Source organism: Somniosus microcephalus, chromosome 27, assembly GCF_052327205.1.
Source record: "Somniosus microcephalus isolate GS21.2 chromosome 27, FLI_Smic_1.0, whole genome shotgun sequence".
Taxonomy (NCBI): domain Eukaryota; kingdom Metazoa; phylum Chordata; class Chondrichthyes; order Squaliformes; family Somniosidae; genus Somniosus; species Somniosus microcephalus.
Window position 1 is genome coordinate 10431199 of NC_141013.1, and position 22097 is coordinate 10453295.

Genomic DNA, 22097 nt, shown 5'->3' on the forward strand with positions numbered 1-22097 from the left:
TAAAAACCCAAACTTTTTTTGTTTTTCCACATCAATTATGACGTCTAACAAATAACTAGAATACACTTCTGAAATGTAGAAATTCAAAATGTTATAATTATCAAAAGTTCGTATCATAGAAACCTACAGCACAGGAGGAGGCAATTGGTGCACTGTACACTTGGAAGGAGTGCACAGTTCTGAATTAAGCTATCTACACTCCTGACCTCAATGATCCCATCGTCAATTAGACTATTTGCTGGGATGTGTTTTTTTTCCACTATAAAGAGCAAAATTAAAACTTTTCTCCCAGTAATAGATTATCTGCTGCTCCCGCTAGAAACTTCAAAATATAAAGATAACTCATTCATTCCCAAAATGGCGACGACAATGCTGTTTTCAATAAAATGCAGCCAATGCTCATTCTTACAAGAAAAAATTGCAATGGGCACATTCACGGTAGATTACAAATACTGGCAGATGTGCGAGTGGACACTGCATTTCTGTGGGGCGCACGAGCCAGAATCCCCCGAGGAAATACAACTTGTGCCTTCAACGGTAATACTTTCCCCTTTGTGTCTTTTTCCTCCAATACAAGTTAAGGAATGCTGGATCTACCTACACCTTCATTTAGCAGCCCATGTAATGACTTGCTTTCACACGTCGCAGACATATAATCAGGACCTTCTATTCAGTTGTCAGCTTTTTGGAGGAGGGGTGCTTGAAGCTGATCAGCTTTTAGCAGTTTTCTACACTGGCGTGTGTGGGAGGTACGCAGGTTTAAAAAAAAATTATTGCGAATGTCTTTGTGTAGCTCCACTGTTAACTGACAGCGCGGAGTCATTTGAAAATTAAATGACACTGGAGGTTGTCTGTGCCATCTCCGGCGCTGCCGATATTTGCACACTAGAAAGATGCCACACGATGGCCGATCGCAGGCAAGACAACAAGGCAGAGCACAGAAACACTGGAAATTCACAGGCGGTCAGTCAGCAACAGAAAGGGAAAGTCAGGTTAACATTACGAGTTGGACCCAGTTAACAAATCGACTGTCATAAATCTCATCATCGAGAAACTACCTATGAAATAACACTGGGCGGCCAGCTGGTGGCGCCGTCCAAGGAGTATAAATACTCGGGCGTGGGCCCAGCTTGCCCAGGACATTGTGTAAACAGGAACTAGTGAAGTACAACTAGACCTCCATGTTCTGAAACAAGTTGATTAAAGCCTTGCTTTATACTCAAACCAAGTGTGTAGTGAGTTTTATTACGTCAGTGACCCCTTCCTCTTCTCTTTTGTGACTGCTCGTTTCCCTAAATCAGTTTATATTACTGCGCCATTTCATCACCCGCTACTGGCTATGACTTATTCCACAAGGTTCTCCGGTGACAGAAAGATCGTGCCCAATATGCCAACCTGTCTTCCATCTTTTGACCAGCTGTACGTTTGTAGCATTTTCTGGTTTTAAGTGAAGATTTCCATCACTTGCTTTTTTCTCTCTCTCCAATGAATCCCAATCAAAATAAAGGCAAATGGTTTGTGTGTCTCCTGTGAGGTGAAGGACACCACGTGTGCAATTTGGCAGCTTCACTCGGTTGATATTGATCACCAGATGTCGGCCTCAAGTGCGGTTCATCAGTGGGGGGGGGGGGGGGGGGAGGTACCAATTAGCAGTAGCTTGGGAAGCTGATTAGCAGCGGATGCATTGCGGACCCAGGCAGTAAACTGCATGGAGAAATAGTGTTTCTTCATAACCATAAACTGTTGGGAGGCCTAGATTATCGCTCTTGTATAAAGCTCTGCACTTCCATCATTTGCAGTCTTCAGTCAAAGCACAAAAGTCACAAAGCCTGCATCTACACAGATTCATTTTGAATTTTAAAAAAAATATATGATGTAACATTCAATAATGGAATGGGATGTAGTCAGAATTTTAAAAGTTTTGATTTAAGAACAACAATGAATCTCTGGGGATGGGCAGGAAGAATTCACTTCGGGCTCTGTGGATGGGACAGTGAACCCAGGTATCACCCATTCAAGGGGATGTTAAACGCTGTAATAGGTAGGCACGAGGGCTGGTATACTGAAAGTATGAAATCAAATGGGCTGAAGGGACTTCTTCATTCGAACTTACCTTGGCACTGTGTGAGGTCTTGAAGTTAGGGAGTTAAAAAAAAGGTATTTTATTTAAGACTGCAGGACTTGAAAACGTTGAATGAATTACACCTCCATTAGTGGTTTTTAGATGTCCCATATAGCTTATCCCAACACCTCTGATTTCCAGATTCCTGATCTGGTTATTCATTCATACCACCTGGAGTCTGGTTTATAGAGTTTGTAAAAAACAAAAATCCCTCAAAATGTTTATAAAAATTCCTTCTCGCCTTCCTCTGATCTAATTCTCACAGTTATGTGTAAACTTCATTAATCTCCCTGCTTCTTTCTTCATGCTGCAGTTTTAGGCTACAGCAAAGTGCTTAATGCAACATACGTACCCAATCTGATGCGTGGTACTGACAGTCCTGCTTATTATTGCGCTACTTTTTTGGAAGAACTTTGTGCTCCAGGTGAGGGATGCTAGTCCAGGGGGTGATTTTGCCAATGGGGAGCTTTTGGAGGCGGGACTCCCACTTGCCGGGTTTCAGTCCCGCCTCCATCAACTTCTGGCCAACCCACGCTATTTTCTCTTGTTTGACCTTGTTAAGCCTGCCCAGCAAAAAAATTGACAGATGAATTGTCATCATTTGACAGTTCTGTGAAGCTGTCAAACACTGACATTCTCTGTAGTTTGATGAGGTCTTAAATTCATTACCTCATCAAACCTCTTTCTTTTGCAGAAATTAGATGGTTGTTGCATTGGAGAACGCAGCAGCCATCTGTCATCTCTACCGCGGTGGTGCGAGACTCTCCGCATACCCACCGACTGTAGCCTCAGGAAGAAACAAAGGTAAGTACACTTTTTCTAACACTTTCCACTTACCTCAGATACTCGCCTCTCCACACTTGCACCCATCACTTACCTTCACAGCACACTTTTGGACCCCTGACCCCCGCAGACCCACTACTCGCCTCGGTGACCTGGCGGGTTTCGGGGCACTTGAGGGCAACAAGGGGATAATCCTATTTTCTACCTGTTAACAGGCAGTTAAGTGGCTTTAATCCCTTCCCGCCTCCAAGGAGACGGGACCCAATGCGGGACGGCTACCCGCCTCCTGGCAAGATGGCATGGAGGTGGGTTGGGTACCCGCCCCCAAATTCTGCCATTTTCCTGGCAGTCCCGCCTCCCCAGGGCTGGCAAAATCGCCCCCCCGCCCTCCCCCCAGTGTTACCATCAAGCGCTCCCACTCAGCTGTAACATGGGTTAGATGCAGAGTAAAGCTTCCTTCTATACTGCACCAACAATGGGACCGAGCACCAACCTCAGAGGAGCACCCCTACTGCATCAGTTTGACATTTTATTATTGCTCGCATCTCTCAGTGAGATTGCCCATTACTCGGATGGTACAGTATTTCCTAAATCTTGCAATGGACTGTCAGCCTGAATGCTGCAATTTTTCAGTATTGTACGGGAGTGCTAGCCGAGATTGTGTGCAGAAGTCATTGTGTGAGGCTTGCACCTGTAATCTTCTGACCCAGAGGTCATAGTACAAATGACTTCACCATGCTGACACTCATTTAGGATCATCTGATCCCATGCTTTAAAATCTCTCTCTAGGGACATTTACTTCCCGAGACATGCTAATAGGTTAAGGTACGCTGTTAAGCAAACCGCCCCCCACCCCCACAAGTGCCATCATCTTCAATGCAGGATGAACAGTAGTTGAGGCAAAGAGCACAGATGCATTGAAGGGGAAGCTCAGTAACCACATGAGGGAGAAAGGGATAGAAGGACACGTTGATAGGGTGAGATGAAATAGGGTGGGAGAAGGCTCGTGTGGATCATAAACGCTGGCACTGACCAGTTGGGCCAAATGGTCTCATTCTGTGCTGTATACTCGATGTAACAAGGAAGATACATCAACATATTAGATGTTCAACAAGTTTGGACCGTGACACTTTCACTCCAACAGACCAGAAAGGTCCCCGGTTCAATCCCTGGGCCGTGCTGAATTAACTCTCCATTAGAGCAGGGCTGTTTCAATTGGCCTCAGAACCCTGGGCTGGTGGGAAAGAGAAGCCTGGGTTTCTGCTCTAGATCACTAACCAGTCTCTCCTGCTGAAAAGTGGCCACGTGCTTGGATGCCAGGCAAGGGCAAGATCAAGCTCCGTCATGGTGTCCTCCATGGTTAAAGAGCTTGTTGATGCTACCTAGGTTCACACATGAAGAATGGCTAGAAAGAAAGAAAGAAAGGAAGACTTGCATTTATACAGCACCTTTCACAACCTCAGGACGTCCCAAAGCGCTTTACAGCCAATGAAGTACTTTTTGAAGTGTACTCACTGTTGTAATGTAGGTTGCTTAGGCTGAGGTACAGGAAGGATATTGGCTTCTACAAAACTGTAACTTAGCCCGGGCCTACACCTTTAGAACAGAGAATGAGGGGGAGTGGGGGGGGGGAAGAAAAGAGAAGGAAACCTGAAAGAGAAGCCTACAAAGAGAAACACTTTCTCTTCTCTTCCTGGTTTCACCTGAAGCTACAGGTGTTAGAAACCGTGCCACCAATTAAAGCAGCTGAATGGCACCCCTGTCCTAAAAATAAATCTGGCTTTGTACGTAGTTTTTCTTTAACTGATCTGTAAATATTGGCACCTATCCAGTCAAAACAGTGAGGTTCTAATCCTTTGAGAATGGAATTTCTTTTTGAAACTTGGACCACACAAACCTTAAAATAACCTCAGGGAAATAAATCTACGACAGCCAGTGTGATTTGATATGGATAGAATGAGAGTATTTATTTATATAATGTGTGTTGTCTGGGAACCGTGGAGATATCTTTCCACATCCACGAGCTTGCGCGCCTGGTAAACTCATCCGATAAAACAGAATCCGTTCCAACAGAAGGGAGCTGTATAGAACTTTTGATGGTTGGAAGTAAATAGGTTTGTATTTTAATTTGGGTTGGGCGGGAGAGGCGGCGTGATAACACAGACCGCAAACCTGGGCTGACTTACTGACCTCATCCAAACCTGGACATTACAGCCTGCTACCTGCCCGCCACTCACTGACAGTACCGCTAGGAACTTGGTAGGGTATAAAGATGACTGTGAGAAGCTTTCCATGATGTCCCTTCAAATTGTAGAAAAAACGATACAGATACAGAGTACAGGCTGCGTCCTAAATGTATCTGGAGAGCGCGTTATATAACCTGTGTGTCAGCTGTGGCTCAGTGGGTAGCACACTCACCTCCGAGTCAGAAGGTTGTGGGTTCAAGTCCCCACTCCAGTGGAGTGCTGCACTGTCGGTGATGTCGTCTTTCGGATGAGACGTTAAACCGAGGCCCCGTCCGCTCTCTCAGGTGGACGTAAAAGATCCCACGGCACTATTTCGAAGAAGAGCAGGGGAGTTCTCCCCAGTGTCCTGGGCCAATATTTATCCCTCAATCAACATCACAAAAACAGATTATCTGGTCATCGTCACATTGCTGTTTGTGGGAGCTTGCTGTGTGCAAATTGGCTGCCGCGTTTCCTATATTACAACAGTGGCTACACTCCAAAAAAGTACTTCATTGGCTGTAAAGCGCTTTGAGACGTCCGGTGGTCGTGAAAGGTGCTATATAAACGCAAGTCTTTCTTTGACACAAGGCTGAAGAACTTGTTGCTACGTTAGTTACTGCTAGGAGCAGTTGGAGGTGATGTATTAAGAGCGTTGCACAACATTAAGTGTATTGACCTATAATTTTGCACCACCACCCCACCCCCATTCCATATTTGTATCGACACAAGTCTTGTAACACACATTTGGATCTCATTTTAAAACAATTCCAATGGTTAAAAGCAGCCCATTATCATCACAAGAACCAAACCATGCAGCTTAAAGCAAAATTACAAGGGGAATTATGAGGCCTGTATGTCATATTGACTAAATATCCAACTCATGAATTGGACCACATTTCATCCATGGCCGAGTTATCTGATCAGCTTCACGTGTGAATCTGTGATAAGTATCTCACTGTTAGCCAGGCCTTATTCTAACCATTCCCAGTACAGGAAACTTTGGTTTATCCGGAGGTTGTATGTCCGGAAACCTCGATCTAACGGCAGAAATCAGCAGCTGTTTTGGTTAGGGTTTTTTTTCTTCTCCTAGCATTTTTTTTTTTTTTTTTTTATAAAAACAGTCAGGCTCTGGAAAGCGTCTCTGTAGCTTAGCAACAGCTTCAGAGACGCTTCCAAGGTACGGGCCGAGTGTTTACAAGCTGTTGCTAAGCAACAGTGTTTGTTGTCAGATACGGAGATGAAAACCTCCGTATCCTTCAACATTAGCGCTGGTCTATCCGGAAGTTTTGATAGATCGGCAGCAGCTCGGTCCCGTTGGTGCCGGATATCGCGAAGTTTCCTGTACAAGTGTTGTACAGTCCGAATGACTGGAAAGCTACCAGAAGTGCTTTCTGTCTCCGCACTACAGAAGGGTTTATTGTTAATTGAGCAAATTCGGATTCTTTCATCGCTGTCCTACTCCCAATCCTTCCCTTCCAACATACAATACTATCTAACAGGACTTACTTAAATCAGCTCAACACTTGAACTGTATTTGAGAGTTGGGATGACTCGATTAAACTATTTTCGGAACCCAGCAAGGCCTAAATTGGGCTTGCCGAGTTAATTCGTACAGCAGTCAAATTTGGCCCAACTAGATTTTTGCGCCATCGCGATGGTCGTCAAGGAAGTGCGACAAGGCTGAAGCCACAATAAAACATGTAAAATAATTTACAAAGAGCACCTATAAATTTACATGTGATTATATATAATTATGGGTAAGAAAGTGGTGTGCGGTATATGCCCGAGTCAGCCCGATTCCTTACTCAAACTCGTAGCGTATATGAAACCAGCACCCAACTGTGGCTTCAGGAAACGTTCGAAAAAAAAACAAAACACATCCAAAAGCAGAATGGACTTCAACATTTATCCATTCTTCAACTGTTCAAAAACTTTACATCCAGCTTTCTTCCATGACTTGATGGTGGAAAGAAAATTGAAATCACATGACAGTTTATGCGCACTGTAACCAGCATTAAAAAAAATAAAACTGGACCAGCTCCAAAGTACTGCTCAGTTTTGAAAATTCTGAAATAACTATTCATGAGATCATTCCACGGTGAGACTGATACTCCCAGGGGTCAGGGTGGCAACTGCACGGTTTGAACACAATCCTCTCACGACAATAATGGGTCCAGCCCCAGTCCAGACTAAAAGTCAGCTCTGTTTGTAAGAATCCCACTTGAAACGAGATTGAGCAGTTTTAAACGCCAGGCTTCATCCCCCACTAAAAAAAAAATGCTAAACAATTTGCTAACTTCAGAGACAATTGGGAAATGGTGCCGCTGGTGTGGGAGGGGTTTGATCGGCTGAGAATGGGCTTGAGATGCATTGTTGGAGCAGATTGGAGGAAGGTTTACATCAAGATAGGGTGTCAGCAGTGGGAAAAGTGTTCGTTTCTTAACCTTAAAAAAACCTCAAAAAAACAAATGTCCTCCCCAGCATACGCAATTTAATTTAAAATGGCTGCCTCCATTCCATTCAATCTATTCCAAGAAATTCACGTGTTTTCCTTAATTAGTTGTGTAATACTGCAGTCATTCCCTCAAAACTGAATTGCGCCTCATTTGGATTTCAAATTTTATTGGGGGGAGGGGACAAAGAAGGGGAAGGGGGGGGGGGTGGGGGGGAGATAAATTGTAGTGTTTTACCACCTGACATGGGAGTGGCGACATGACCTGTTGCACCAGTTTTTGAAGTACATTTCAGTTTTAAACACCCCTCCAGTCCAAACATTCAATATCACAGCCTTGCTATTTTTTCAAAATGCACCAACTCAAACTTCTCATGTAGCTTAGGGTCGGCACTGGGAAGCATTGGGATAGAGCGAAGGGGGAATTTACTGGGCTATCCTGAAATTTTTTAACGGTCTTGTAGATTTCAATTTACGGTCTCAGGTTATCGACCCAGCAACTGTTTGCAGTTGTTCAGGTTTTTGATGAAATCAGCAAAGCAGATTTCTGAACACAAGCCGTCATCCCCTTCTACCCGCTGTCCAATTTTATTCTGGGCAAAAGGTGCCACCCATTGTTGACTTACTTACCGGCTGTTTCAGAACTCTGTTTCGGTTGCACCAACGTGGGATCAGGACACCATCTCTCTCGACTAATCTGAAATGTGAAGGCAGACACAGTCAGAATGAAACACTCTCCGCGAGGGAATAATTCACTTTAAGACAGGACGCCAAGCCCGGTGAGTTCTCAGGCAATCAAATGGTTTTACAACAGCAACAGCCACAACCTCCAGCTCAAGCTAAAGTTGCACTGGTACTAATAGATACGGTACAGTTTCAACAAAGGGAAGTTTTGCATTTGTTAATTATAAACAGCTCGAGAGCCAACTTTGCCTTTAAATCAAAAAAAATCTAAAGTGTACATCAGGTCAACTGGCCTCAAAGTGAAAGATGGGCCCATGGTTTGAGCATGATTCAGAGCTCTAATAACCAGCACATTCTATTTTTAATCCAGATTTCCAGCCATTGTTTTTTTTTCTATCTGCTTTTCAAATATCACTCTGTAAAATCTTTGCGGGGGCGGGGGGGGGGGGGGCGCGCGGGGAATGAATATATTTGAGATTCAGCACACACATCCCTTTAGCTGTCTGGCAAACTGGAATCTAGCTCAAATTTCCAGACTTCAGAGCTTCGAGTCCCTCAGTTAAAGTCCACCCACAACACGGTCTCCAAGCAGTTGTATTAGATAGGGCCAATTCAGCGTCAAACACAGGACTGACTCACATTATTTTCCAACTACAGCTCTCAGCCTCCGTACAAGAGCTGCTCAAATTGCACAATTGAAGAGGGGATGCGCACATACAGACCGCTATCCCTTTGGTATTTTCTGGTGTCTCTCTAGTTTGGCTATATAGTACTTGTTGAGTCCGTCCCTGAAGTTTCTGTACTTATCTTGCCGATAGAACAGTCACTCCAGTGTAATTCATTGTACGTGAAGCATTTTGAGAAGTTTAAGAGATGTGATAAGAAAGCTCCAAATACACCGCCTTACCTGCTGCGTCCTCCTCCCTGAGCTCACTGTGCTGAAACAAAAATTCTTTGCATCGCCTCCTAATCTTAGCTCATTATTTCCCAGAAGCTCAGAACTGTGGAACCCCTCAACTCCCTTTCCTCTCATCATTGACTGGTCTTTTAGACTCGAGCTTGGTGTCATCCGACTGCTAACTTTTATGATTTCCCTCCTCTTTTCCCCCATTCTTTCTGATCTTGGCGGAGACCTGCACCGTGGGCCTTGGCCCTTCTTCAAGGCAAGATTAAGGGAGGCAGGGAGTTCGGCAGCTTTGTGGTTCTTTAATTTTTGGCTGAAGTTCTTTTGCACTCAAAGGGAGAGATGCAGGTGTTATCAAATGAAGTGGGAGTTGGGGTGGGAATTACCAACAGCTGGGATTGAATTCTGGTGCTGAAACCAATGGATAGAAGCAATGAAGAACAATATATTTTCAGGTCTTATGAGTGACTCCATTTTCCTCTTTCACATCAACAACTGTTCAAGGAAAGTCCGTGGACCAGACGGTTTGAACCCTGGCTGAAGGAGGAGGAAATTTGGCCACAGCCAATAATGTAAAAAAAAGTTGCATTTATAGATCATGCACTCAATCCTTTAATTCCAATTAATTGTGTGTGTTTTTTTAAACATGTGTAGTCACTATTATGTAGGCAATGTGGGAGCCAAATTTAACAGATAGTGTTATGGGCAATGTTCCCCATACGTAATTTTTTTTTGGTGCGTGGGCCCTTTAACTGGTTGTGTGGCCTATTCAATTTTTCATGCGTGCGCAGTTATTTCAATTGAAAAGCTGACGAGTGGCCTGCGCAGGACCTCCAGACCGCTCCACGGCCACGCAGCTTAGCGGGAACATTGGTTATGGGGTCTTTAATTGTCACCTGAACCATTAGAAGAGATAAACAGGGCTTTGGTTTTACGTCTCACGTGAAAGAGGACACCTCTGACAGTTCAGCACTTCCTCAGCACTGCACTCGATGATCAGCCTAGATTATGGCCCGGAATTTCCGATCGGGGGCTTCCTGCGGGCGGATGCCGCCGATCGGAAAGAAATTCTACGAACCTACCTGCTGGCTCCGTAGATCCCGAGGCTTTCGCTCCTGGGCCTCTCCTCTTGGAAATGTGCAGGGGTCCGCATATCCCGGGGGCGCATGCGGTTCGCAAACGCCCCTGGGATCACATGGGCCAGCTCAACCAATGGAAGAGGAGAATCCCCCTTCATACTTTTGACAGTTCCGTTCGCACAGAACTGTCAGAAGTATGAGTGGGGATGACTGCAAAAATGCACCAACACATTGAAATAACTAAAGAAAAACTATTACATATATAAAAATTAATTAAAATGGCATTTAATTAAATATATTAAACAAAAATTAATTTTTTAAAATACGTTTTTAATGAGACTTAATATAACTACCTTATTGGACAGGGTTTTTAATTTATAAGTGAGTGATAAAATCTTATTTTTCTATTTTTAAAAATTCTTATATGCTGGTAGAAGCAGGCCGTATGCCTGCTTTTACCAGGCATAAGAATGCCACGGCCTTTCAGCGGGCGGAAGTTGAGCAAGTAGCACAACTCTCCACCCGCAGAGGCACTTTTCTTGGGCATGCGTTGGATCTGTCGAGAGAATTCTTGACAGATCGCAAGTTCCGGGTTTCAGTGCATGCGCTTCGCACGGCTAAACCCGGAACTTGCGGGGCCCCTATGGGCGCGCACGCACCTCGTACACACCCATGGGGGGTCAGAAATTCAGGGCCATTGTGTTCATGTCCCGGGGTGAGGTTTGAACCCATAAGTTTGAGTCAAGAGGCGAGATCGCAACCAACTGAACCAAGCTTATATTTAATCTAAGGAATGGGTGTGGGGGTGGGAAAAGAGGAAACTCTCATGCATATAAAATTGTAAAAATTACACTCAAGTGATTAAAGACGTAATGGAAAAAAATACCTAAACTAGCTTCCCAAATAAGGTCATCAATTCTGGAGTAAATTGGAAAAAAGGTTCCTGTTGGTCTCTTTCATGAGATGAAAAAGATTTTCCTCACAGTCAATAGATGTCATTCGCAATGTTCCTTCCTTTATTGGTTGCTACAGGATACTGTCAGACCCTCAACAAAACATGCTCCATTACGACCTTCTCACTTGACAGAACACGCATTGTTTACACTGACTGAATCAAGAATCTGTCAATAAAACCTTCCCTTCAACAAGCTTTCTTGCAATAGTTTCCAAAACAATTCTGAGTCGGGGCACGGCTTTTAGCCTCAGTGCCACTGGGCTGAAGGGGGTTCTCACTTCTGCATGTTACCTTCGCTGGACATCACCGGCTGTGATGCCCGCAGCTTGCGACACTCAGCGGTAATCCTCACTAATAAAGAATGGAACTTTGCCAAGGTACAAGGGGACAGTTGGCATGTGTGAAACTGTACCCCACTGAGGGAAGAACTTTGGAGAAACCAGTTTAAGTTGTAGGTTTCTGTAAACTTTAGAACATTAAGAATTAGGAGCAGGAGTAGGCCATTCGGCCCCTCGAGCCTGTTCTGCCATTCAATAAGATCATGGCTGATGATCTACTTCAACTCCACTTTCCTGCCTTATCCCTAGATTCCCTTAGTGCCCAAAAAATCTATCGATCTTGTTGTGTATGTAATATGTGTGCTACTTTGAACCTATGGACAGGACTGCACTACTTGTAGGGCGTAGTGATACGCAGTACCACTCCTGGCCATAGGGGTATAAATAGTACTGTGGGTACTGATCTCCCCTCAGTTCCCGCCTGCGGGCATGAAGTAAAGACCTATGTATAGTCCCTACCTCCAACCAGTAAAGACCTGCTTTATTGTTACTCATTAGTCTGTGTCTTAATTAACTAAATAACTCACAGACTTAACACTGGCGACGAGTCAGGTTCTTACCCTGCGGCAGTTATTCCACGGCGGTTGAAGAGAGGTTTCAAACCACACCACCCCACTGGAAGCGACAGGCATTAGGACCCTGAAGCCTCCATCAGCTTGTGAACCGGAGTAGAAGACAGGGCTGGGGAAGACACAGGTACAGGGCGATAGCGATCGGCAGATAAGGGCCGGGCCGCTTTGAAGTGAGGGGCGCAGCCGGGCCATCGATCGCAACCACCGATAAGGGCCGCACTCGGGCTGAAAGGGCAGCGGCTGCAGAAATTGAAGGCGCGAGAGCCGCGGTGCACAGCGCGGGCCATCGATCGCGATCAGGAGATAAGGGCTTTGGAGTGCGAGGCGCAGCCGGGCCATCGATCGCAAGCACTGATAAGGGCCGGGCCGCTTTCAAGTGCGAGGCGCAGCCGGGCCATCGATCGCATCCGCTGATAAGGGCCGCACTCGGGCGATCGCGGCGAAGATAAGGGCCGCACTCGGGGGCTGAAGGGAGACGGCGTCGGGGGACGGGTGAAGACCGCCAAGCGCGGGAAAACCGCCATTTTGTGGGCGGAGGACGACGGCAAGAGCGGGAAGCCGCCATCTTGGATAACAAGTAAACAAAATAAAATCTGAGAAATTGCAAATCTACAATGCCTAAACACGGGAATATTAGCACCTTTGATAGTGACCTCGAAGATTGGGCCATATATGTTGAAAGAGTAAAAAATTATTGTAAGGCCAATAAAATTAGTGACCAAGATAAAGCTCTAACATTATTAAATTTAATGGGTGCGAAGACATACGGGCAATTGAAACACCTGTTATCACCAGATGAACCGGCGGATAAGACGTTCGATGAGATTGTTACTGTCCTGAAAGATCATCTAAACCCCACGCCGCTGATGCTAGCGGAACGATTTAAATTTTACGACAGAAGGCAGCTACAGCATGAAAGCAATGCTGAATATTTGCTGGAATTGCGTAAATTAGCGAAATATTGCCAGTTTGGAACGGGACTGACAGATGCACTACGAGACAAATTTGTGTGTGGTTTATTTAAACAGGATACACAAAAGCGACTGCTCGAGGAGAATGAGCTGACGCTTGAGAAGGCGGTCACTATGGCAGCAGCACACGAAGCCGCAGCGAGAGGCACGGCAGTAATGCAGCTACGGGCACCGGAGCTCAGTGCACACAAATTGGGTGTGAGTTCTGGCAAATGTTATCGTTGTGGAAAGACAACGCATGATCAGAACCAGTGTTGGTTTAAAAACCAAGAATGTAGAACTTGTGGTAGGCTTGGACATATAGCTAGAGTATGCAGGTCAGGGAAGAAGACCAGCAACAAGAAGTCACCGCAAGGAAAATACGCAAAGGTACACAAGGTGACCGAACAGGAGTCCGATTCAGACGCTAGCAGTAATGAACTGGCTAGCTTAAGCTGTAATGAACTGGCTAGCTTAAGAGTACTCAACGCTGGTAAGGGTGCAGACCTCCAGACAATTTGGGTCACTCTTCAGATAGAAGGAGTCCAAGTAAAACTGGAATTGGACACTGGCTCGGCATTGACGGTCATAAATAAGAAAGATTACGGAAAGTTATTCCAACATATTCCCCTACAGGATACGCAGTACCACTCCTGGCCATAGGGGTATAAATAGTACTGTGGGTACTGATCTCCCCTCAGTTCCCGCCTGTGGGCATGAAGTAAAGACCTACGTATAGTCCCTACCTCCAACCAGTAAAGACCTGTTTTATTGTTACTCATTAGTCTGTGTCTTAATTAACTAAATAACTCACAGACTTAACAGATCTGAGTCTTGAATATACTCAACGACTCAGCATCCACAGCCCTCTGGGGTAGAGCACTCCAGGATTCACAACCCTCTGAGTGAAGAAGTTTCTCCTCATCTTGGTCTTAAAACAGCCGACCCCTTATCCTGAGACTATGACCCCCCTAGTTCTGGACTCTCCAGCCAGGGGTAAACAGCCTCTTAGCATCTACCCTGTCAAGCCCTCGAAGAATTTTAGATGTTTCAATGAGATCACCTCTCATTTCTTCTAAACTCCAGAGAACATAGGCACACTCTACTCAATCTCTCCTCATAGGACAACCCTCTCATCCCAGGATTCAGTCTAGTGACCCTTTGTTGCACTTCCTCCAAGTCAAGTATATCCTTCCTTAGGTAAGGAGACCAAAACTGTACACAGTACTCCAGGTGTGGTCTCACCAGGGCCCTATATAATTGCACCAAGACTTCCTTACTCTTATACTCCAACCCTCACTGCAATAAAGGCCAACATACAATTTGCCTTCCTAATTGCTTGCTGTACCTGAATGTTAACTTTCTGCAGGTTAACGATTAGAATGTCAGAACGATTAATGCTCATGGATTCACAGGTGGCAGCTCCTAATGAGTCAACATTTAAAACAAATTCAGACTCGGTAAGAAGTCAGTTCAGGTTTGTGAAAATGTTAGGAATATTATTTAAACATTTTAAAGTGACAAGTCTACGTTTAGGGAAGAGTGCAAACTGAAGCACGAACTGTGGAAGGAAACCTTCACTTCGTCAAACCTGCGCCTTCCACAGACTATCTATGGGTTTATTTCAGGTACATTTTTCTTCACGAATGTGGGCAGAAAAAGTTAATGACCAGAGAGAAAATATACTCCATGGGCTCCTGCGCAAGCCAACCAATTGCAGAAAAAACTTCAACCTTAAGGTAACTGATTGAAACTACAGGATACCCAACTAACATTGCAAGCCTACAATGCTCCAACCCAACAGAATGCATACAGACAATGTTTCCACAGGGTATATGGGATCAAGAGATAATTAGGTATATTTCTGGAAGATCCAGAAGGGATCGAGTGAGAAGGTGAGCAGGTAGACTTGATCAACGGTGAAGGTCTTGTTGGGCATAATGGACTTTTGCTGTCTCCAATAGTTCCTCATTAGGCTCTTATTCATGATAAAACAGCATTAGTGCTGTCGGGGTTTATATGGCAAACTCTAACCCGCCACCCCCTGAAGACATCATCTCCTGCTCTGGTACACTTCAAAGGGCAGAAATTATCCTCCATTACTTTGCCTAAGTGGCCATTCTTCATGTAGAGGCCTAGTGAGTGTGGACAGGCTACTCAACCAAGTGGCCACACCCTGGCACTTTCTATCGGCAGGGGGTCACTTAGCAGACATCATAAATCATGATTCATTTCTTTTCCCCACTCTAGCCCAGGGCCACTCCCCCAACAAAAATAAGCTAACGCAGCACAGAATGGGGCTTAAACTTAGGGCCTTCTGCTGTGCATGGTTCAGGTGCACCTTGTGACTACCGAGCGAGCCATCAATATACAGCTAGCCACGATGCTCACCCATCACACGTGCTCACTGACCTACACTGGCTCCCCGGTCCGGCAACGCCTCAATTTTAAAAGTCTCAGCCCCGTGTTCAAATCCCTCCATGGTCTCGCCCCCTCCCCATCTCTGTAACCTCCTCCAAGCCTACTGGTCTCCGAGATCTCTGCGCTCCTCCAATTCCGGCCTCTTGCACATCCCCCAATTTCCTTTGCTCCTACCTTTGGCGGCCGTGCCTTCAGCTGCCTGGGCCCTAAACTCTGGAATTTCCCCCCTAAACCTCGCCGCCTTTCCCTCCTCAAAACCTACCTCTTTGACCAAGCTTTTGGTCACCTGTCCTAATATCTCGTGGCTCGGTGTCAGATTTTGTCCTGCGACGCGCCTCGCGACCTTTTACTACATTAAAAGGTGCTATATAAATGTAAGTTGTTGCTGTAACTAGATGCAGATGAAATCAATCACCACTTCGCTCTAATTTCTCAATAAGCGTTATTCAGCTACAGCTCCAGACCAGGGGATTTCAAACGTTAACAGTGTGGTGGCCCCCAGCATTTCGTGGAACTCGTTGCCCTAACCTTTGAAAGACAATGTCAGCTACTCCAAAGGAAAACAGTGTCCTCAAATCGCTGAAACCATTCTTTATTGGTGCACAACGACAGCACCAACACGCCCGCAACGCCACAAATATAGAAATCTGACAACCTCACAGGCCCGCTGGGAACCCCTCGAGTCTGAGGAGCCCAGTCTGAAAAATCTTTGTTCTAAACTCAAAACCCAGTGTCTAAATGGTTCCTATAAAAACCAGGAATGTTTCCGTTGGAATGTTCAGCCAATGAATCAGTGCCGGAGAATTTTCTTTTAAACAAATGCTGCCAGTGACAGGGTGGCCTTCATTCAGTGTGTACTGTACCTGACCAGTGTTTGCACAGATGTAACCTGAAGCGTCTGCATCACTGACAATAGATGTGCTGAAGGCTTGTGGAAAACAAGCGAACGCTCTTCGGAGAAGAGGCTTTTTTTTTGCAGGACGTTCCGCAGGAGGCTGCAGGTGTCTTCAGCGCTCAGCAGGGGAGCTTTGCAATTCCACCCATCTTTAGAAGGGTTCTGAAATACGGTATTAAGCCCAAAATATCGAGTGCCCGCTCTCCGCGCAGACTGACCCACTGCCTGCTTCCAGCATTCTCGGTTTTGATTTCAGATTTCTAATATTTTGTTTTTGGTTTGCAGAGTAGAATCTGACCTTTGGTCATCTTGAATCGGTGAATTGAAAGCCAGGACCATTCGGGTTAAATCATTTCGTGCAGAATTGTCCAATGCTGGTGTACAAGGTTTTAATTTTTAAAACTGCATCGCCCCTTTCACTGCGCCCCTGAGCAAATACTGAAATATTTAGAGAAAAATACACACTGCGGCCTTTATGATTTTCGATTTAATTTGTTTTGCGGGACTGATATGACACAAAGTGGTAGGGCAGAGGACAGAGCCAGCAATTCTCCAAACACGGAGTTGGGGTGGAGGGAAAATCACCATCACTGGGCTGTTCCCCACCTTCACTGAAGCCGCTGGAGATATCAGCACATGCAACTTATCAGTGCTCTTTTTCTCTACAGTCCTTGAGGCGCCATGCCCTGTAAGGTCAATAGATGGGCATCCTCGACAAGCCTTACTTTTTCCCCACACTTTTGTGATGCTACGGGCTTATCATAAAAGCAAGAAAGACCGACTTGCATTTCTACAGCGTCTTCCACGACCTAAGGACGTCCCAAAGCGCTTTACAGCCAATGAAGTGCTTTTCTGAAGCATAGTTACTGTTGTAATGTAGGAAACGCGGCAACCAATTTGCGCACAGCAAGATCCCACAAACAGCAATGTGACAATGACCAGAGAATCTGTTTTTAGTGATGCTGATTGAGGGAGAAACATTGGGCCCAGGACACCGGGGGAGAACTCCCCCCATGCTCTTCTTCGAAATCGTGCATATCGTGAAATAGTGAACATCATGGTTACTTTACAATATTTTCTGGTCACAGCAGGTGAAGCCAGAGCCTCTTATTAATTATTTATAAACACAAATAAACAAGAGAAAGGCCAAAATGACAACAGAAAATGCTGGAAAAACTCAGCAGGCCAGGCAACATCCATTGGGAGAGAGAAATAGAGTCAACGTTTCAGGTCGAAACCCTTCGTCAGGACTGAAAAAGCACAGGAAATGAAACAGATTAAAAGGCCAGTTTGGGGGTTGGGAATTGGGGATGAGAGAACAAGAGAGAAGTGAAGAGACATTAAGAGGTATTCAAAACGAGACGAGATGGTGATAGGACAGTGGAGACAAAAGACGGCTCTAGATTAGGTGTGAAATGCACTGGCAGAATGGGAGACAGCTGCCATGTGGGAGAGAAAAAAAGGGGGGAAGGGCACAAAACAAAGGTGTGTTGGCCACTTGTTTGTTCACGGTGTGATTGAGTGTCAACCCAGGCTGACAGTGGGCATCACTCTGTGGGCAAATCAACAGTAACTGCAGCAAGCTGGGGGGGGGGGGGGGGGGGTTCCCAGCTTTGGTCCACTCCAAAACCGAATGAGACTTTGGGCAGATGCAACCCACCCACCCCCACCTCCAGCTCCAGCTTAACTGGTAAGCTTCTGGGTGAGCAGCTTGTGGGAACCTTCCCTTGATGTCTTGGCTGACATTCTTCCCTTAACCAATACCAAGAATATACTGACTGGCCATTAATCTTGTTACTGTCTGTGGGATCTGGCTGTGCACTTATTAGCTGCTGTGTTGGCTTACCAAACAGTCAACGCAGTTCAAACAAAAAGGACTTCTGAAGGGTCTGAGAGGCAAGCAAGTGAGTCCTCAGGTCATCAGATTTCTGTCAGTGACTCCAGTTCAAAAAGTACTTCATTGGCTGTAAAGCGCTTTGAGAAGTCTGGTGGTCGTGAAAGGCGCGATAGAAATGCAAGTCTTTCTTTCTACCCGAGGTTTGGATATTGCATACTGCAAGCACGTTGTCTCAAGAATTCCGTCACTCTTGAACTACTAGCATCTTACTTCTGCTGCTGGTCAGATTCAAAACATATACTTTCTGCAACAATAGCCTTGTTTTGCTTGGGTAGTGGTCACTATTTGAAGTTGGAATGCTGGGGGAGGGACGAAGGGGCAGACAGGAATTTGCAGCAATGCGTCACTGTTTAGGGGAGTCCCGAGAAGCATGTCACCTTCTAGAATGGGGGCCATCTTGGCACACTGCCATGTGGGGAGGGTCTGCCAGAGCGTGTTTATGTCTGTGGTATTCCCCAGGAAGGGGGGAGGTTGGAAGGGGGACCCTACAGGGAAACACTAAAATAAACACTGTTCCAAATACTAAATTCTATTTTTTTTGTGAACAGAGTTATAATTTTAACAATATACTTTGGCTACTGCCCAGTTCCCTTTTTTCTATTAAATTGTGTTTTCCAGCTAAAATATATACTGTAATAATTTCAAAGATAATTATACCTTTCTGCTATAAATGGGATAAGCACTCACTTTTCCCCCCCTAACTTTTAGAAATAAAAATTGAAATCATGTGCGGTACGTTCTCACCCTTTGGTTAGATGTTTAACGGAAAGACCATCTGTTTTGATAGACAGTGAAAGATTTCACGGTACATTTGAAAAGCAGGGAGTTCACTTGGGGCCCTGTCCAACATTCCTCCCCCAACCAAAAACCACCAGAAAGAAAACGATTAAACGGTAATTCATTTTATCGCTCTTTTGTGCGATCTTGCCGTTAGCAAAATGGCTGCGTCATTTGCCGAAATAACAGTCATTTCAGAGTAATTCATTGTATGTGACGTGCTTCGAGCTGTTCGAGAGATGCAATAATACGCTATATAAATACAAGTCTTTCTCTTGCTAGTGATTAGGTTGGCATGAAAAAGAAAAGACTTGCATTTATATAGCGCCTTTCATGACCACTGGAAGCCTCAAAGCGCTTTACAGCCAATGAAGTACTTTTGAAGTAGAGTCACTGTTGTAATTTGTGCTCACAAACTCCCACAAACAGCGATGTGATAATGACCAGATAATCTGTTTTTAGTGATGTTGATTGAGGGATAAATATTGGTCAGAACACTGGGTATAACTCCCCTGATCATCTTCCAATAGTGCCACAGGATCTTTTACGTCCACCTGAGAGAGCAGACTGGGCCTCGGTTTAACGTCTTATCCGAAAGACGGCACCTCCAACAGTGCAGCACTCCCTCAGCACTGCACTGGAGTGTCGGCCTAGATTAATGTACTCAAGTCCCTGGAGTGGGACTTGAACCCACGACCTTCTGACTCAGAGGCGAGGGTGCTGCCCACTGAGCCACAGCTGACACCGAGTGATAAAAGTGGGCAAACCTGCTACATATTCACTCCAACTATTTTACTAACACAGACAACTTTCTCTTCAAGTGACTTCCAATCATACACACCACTTTATGAACAAGGACGGTTTTGCACAAAGCACAATAAACTTCCTGACAAAGAGCCTGCAACCTTGCAAGAAGTTTTAAAAAAAATGCAGTTGATGTAATTTATCTAGATTTTCCAAAAGGCCTTCGATGAATAATGTCAGAGAATGCGGAGTCAGGGGACAAGTAGCAAAATGGATTGCTGGCTGGCTTCAGGACAAAAATCAGAGAGTAGGGGTAAAGGGTAGCTATTCACAGTGGCAGAAGGTGGGTAGTGGTGTTCCACAAGAATCAGTGCTGGGACCACTGCTGTTCACAATTTACATTAACGATTTAGACTTTGGAATCAAAAACACAATTTCTAAATTTGCAGATGACACCAAATTTTTTTGGGAGGGGGGGGGTGGTATAGTCAATACAGAGGAGGACTGCAACAAATTACAGGAGGACATTAATAAACTTGCAGAATGGGCATATAATTGGCAAATGAAGCTCAACACAGATAAATGTGAGGTACAGGAAACTTTTTTTTATCCGGCACCGACGTGGTGCCAGTTCATCAAAAATTCCGGATAACCGAAAGCTATAGTAAAAGATAGGGAGAGCTGACAGCTCCGTATAAAGCAACAAACCCTGTTGCTTAGCAACAAGTGCAGAACAATGTCCACAAGTTCCAAGCGTCTCTGTAGCTTAGCAACAGCTGCAGCCACACCCTTGCACAGCAACAGATGAGGAAGGCAAGTACAATATGAAGTAAAACTTACCTGAACCTACTCCTGAATTTTGCCGGTTAACCGAGATTTCCGGTTACAGGAAACTTTGTGCTATCCGGCACCGACGGGACCGAGCTGTTGCCGTTCCCTCAAAACTGCCGGACAAACCAGCGCTAATGTTGAAAGATACGGAAGCTTTTGAGCTCCGTATCTGTCAACAAACCCTGTTGCTTAGCAACAGCTTCTAAACAGTCCAAGCGTCTCTGTAGCTTGGCAACAGCTTCAGCAGACCTTGCAGAGCTTGACTGTTGAGAAAAAAGCAATGAGAAGAAAAAAAACTAACGAAAACGGCTCCTGATTTTTGCCGGTGGCTCGAGCATTCCGGACAGTTAGCCTCCGGATAACACAAAGTTTCCTGTATTACATTTTGTAGGAAGAATAGGGAGGTCGCTTATCACTTGGAGAGTGCGAGTCTGGGTGGGGTAGAGGAACAAAGGGATCTCGGAGTACAAATACACAAATCACTAAAAGTAGCGACACAGGTTAACAAGGCCATAAAAAAAGCAAACCAAGCACTAGGGTTTATTTCTAGAGGGATAGAATTGAAAAGTAGGGAAGTTATGCTAAACCTGTATCGAACCTTGGTTCGACCACACTTGGAGTACTGGATCCAATTCTGGTCGCCATATTATAAAAAGGATATAGAGAAAGGATGATCTGACTGGGTCTTTTTTCGCTTGAAAGGCGGCGGAGGGGTGACCTAATAGAGGTCTTTAAAATTATGAAAGGTTTTGATAGAGTGGATACAGAGAGAATGTTTCCACTTGTGGGGAAGAGCATAACTAGAGGCTATCAATATAAGATAGTCACCAAGAAATCCAATAGTGAATTCAGAAGAAACTTCTTTATCCAAAGAGTGGTGAGAATGTGGAACTCGCTACCACAGGGAGTGGTTGAAGCGAATAGTATAAATGCATTTAAGGGGAGGCTAGACAAGCATATGAGGGAGAAGGGAATAGAGGCTCGAGTGGCGGCATGGGCTGGCCGGGCCGAATGGCCTGTTTCTGTGCTGTATATCCTATGTAAAAAAAAAAGACGACAATTTACACAATCAAATGTGGGCATGATCATCATCTTCCATGCGAATACTTTATTCGCCCGCCAAGCTGGACTTAAGACTATGGAAGTGCAGTCAACAGCTGAAACAGGTACAACAGACAAAATCCCATTCACAGCGCTCACCAGGTTGTGACTTAACATATACAAAAGCAAAATACTGCAGATGCTGGAAATCTGAAACAACAACAAAAAATGCTGGAAACACTCAGCAGGCCAGGCAGTATCCACGGATGCTGCCTGGCCTGCTGAGTATTTCCAGCATTTTCTGTTGTGATTAGTGACTTAACTTATGTCTATTTATTAATATTCAGAGTGTCATTGTGAGGCAAAGTGCACTAATGAGAAAGACCAAAGACTCCCTCCTTGCACCCCCACCAAGGGATCGGTC

General features: G+C 45.1%; 1 protein-coding gene across 5 annotated transcripts in view; it reads right to left on the reverse strand.

Annotated features, from left to right (window-relative positions):
* The window catches only part of LOC147099964 (A-kinase anchor protein 13-like), a 482784-nt gene that overhangs the window by 163240 nt on the left and 297447 nt on the right, over window positions 1-22097 (reverse strand). For all 5 annotated transcript variants that reach the window (XM_085968506.1, XM_085968508.1, XM_085968507.1 and 2 more), the window contains exon 10: window positions 8216-8282. In XM_085968506.1, coding sequence (XP_085824632.1) covers window positions 8216-8282 — 67 coding nt within the window. The remainder of the gene's footprint in view (window positions 1-8215; window positions 8283-22097) is intronic.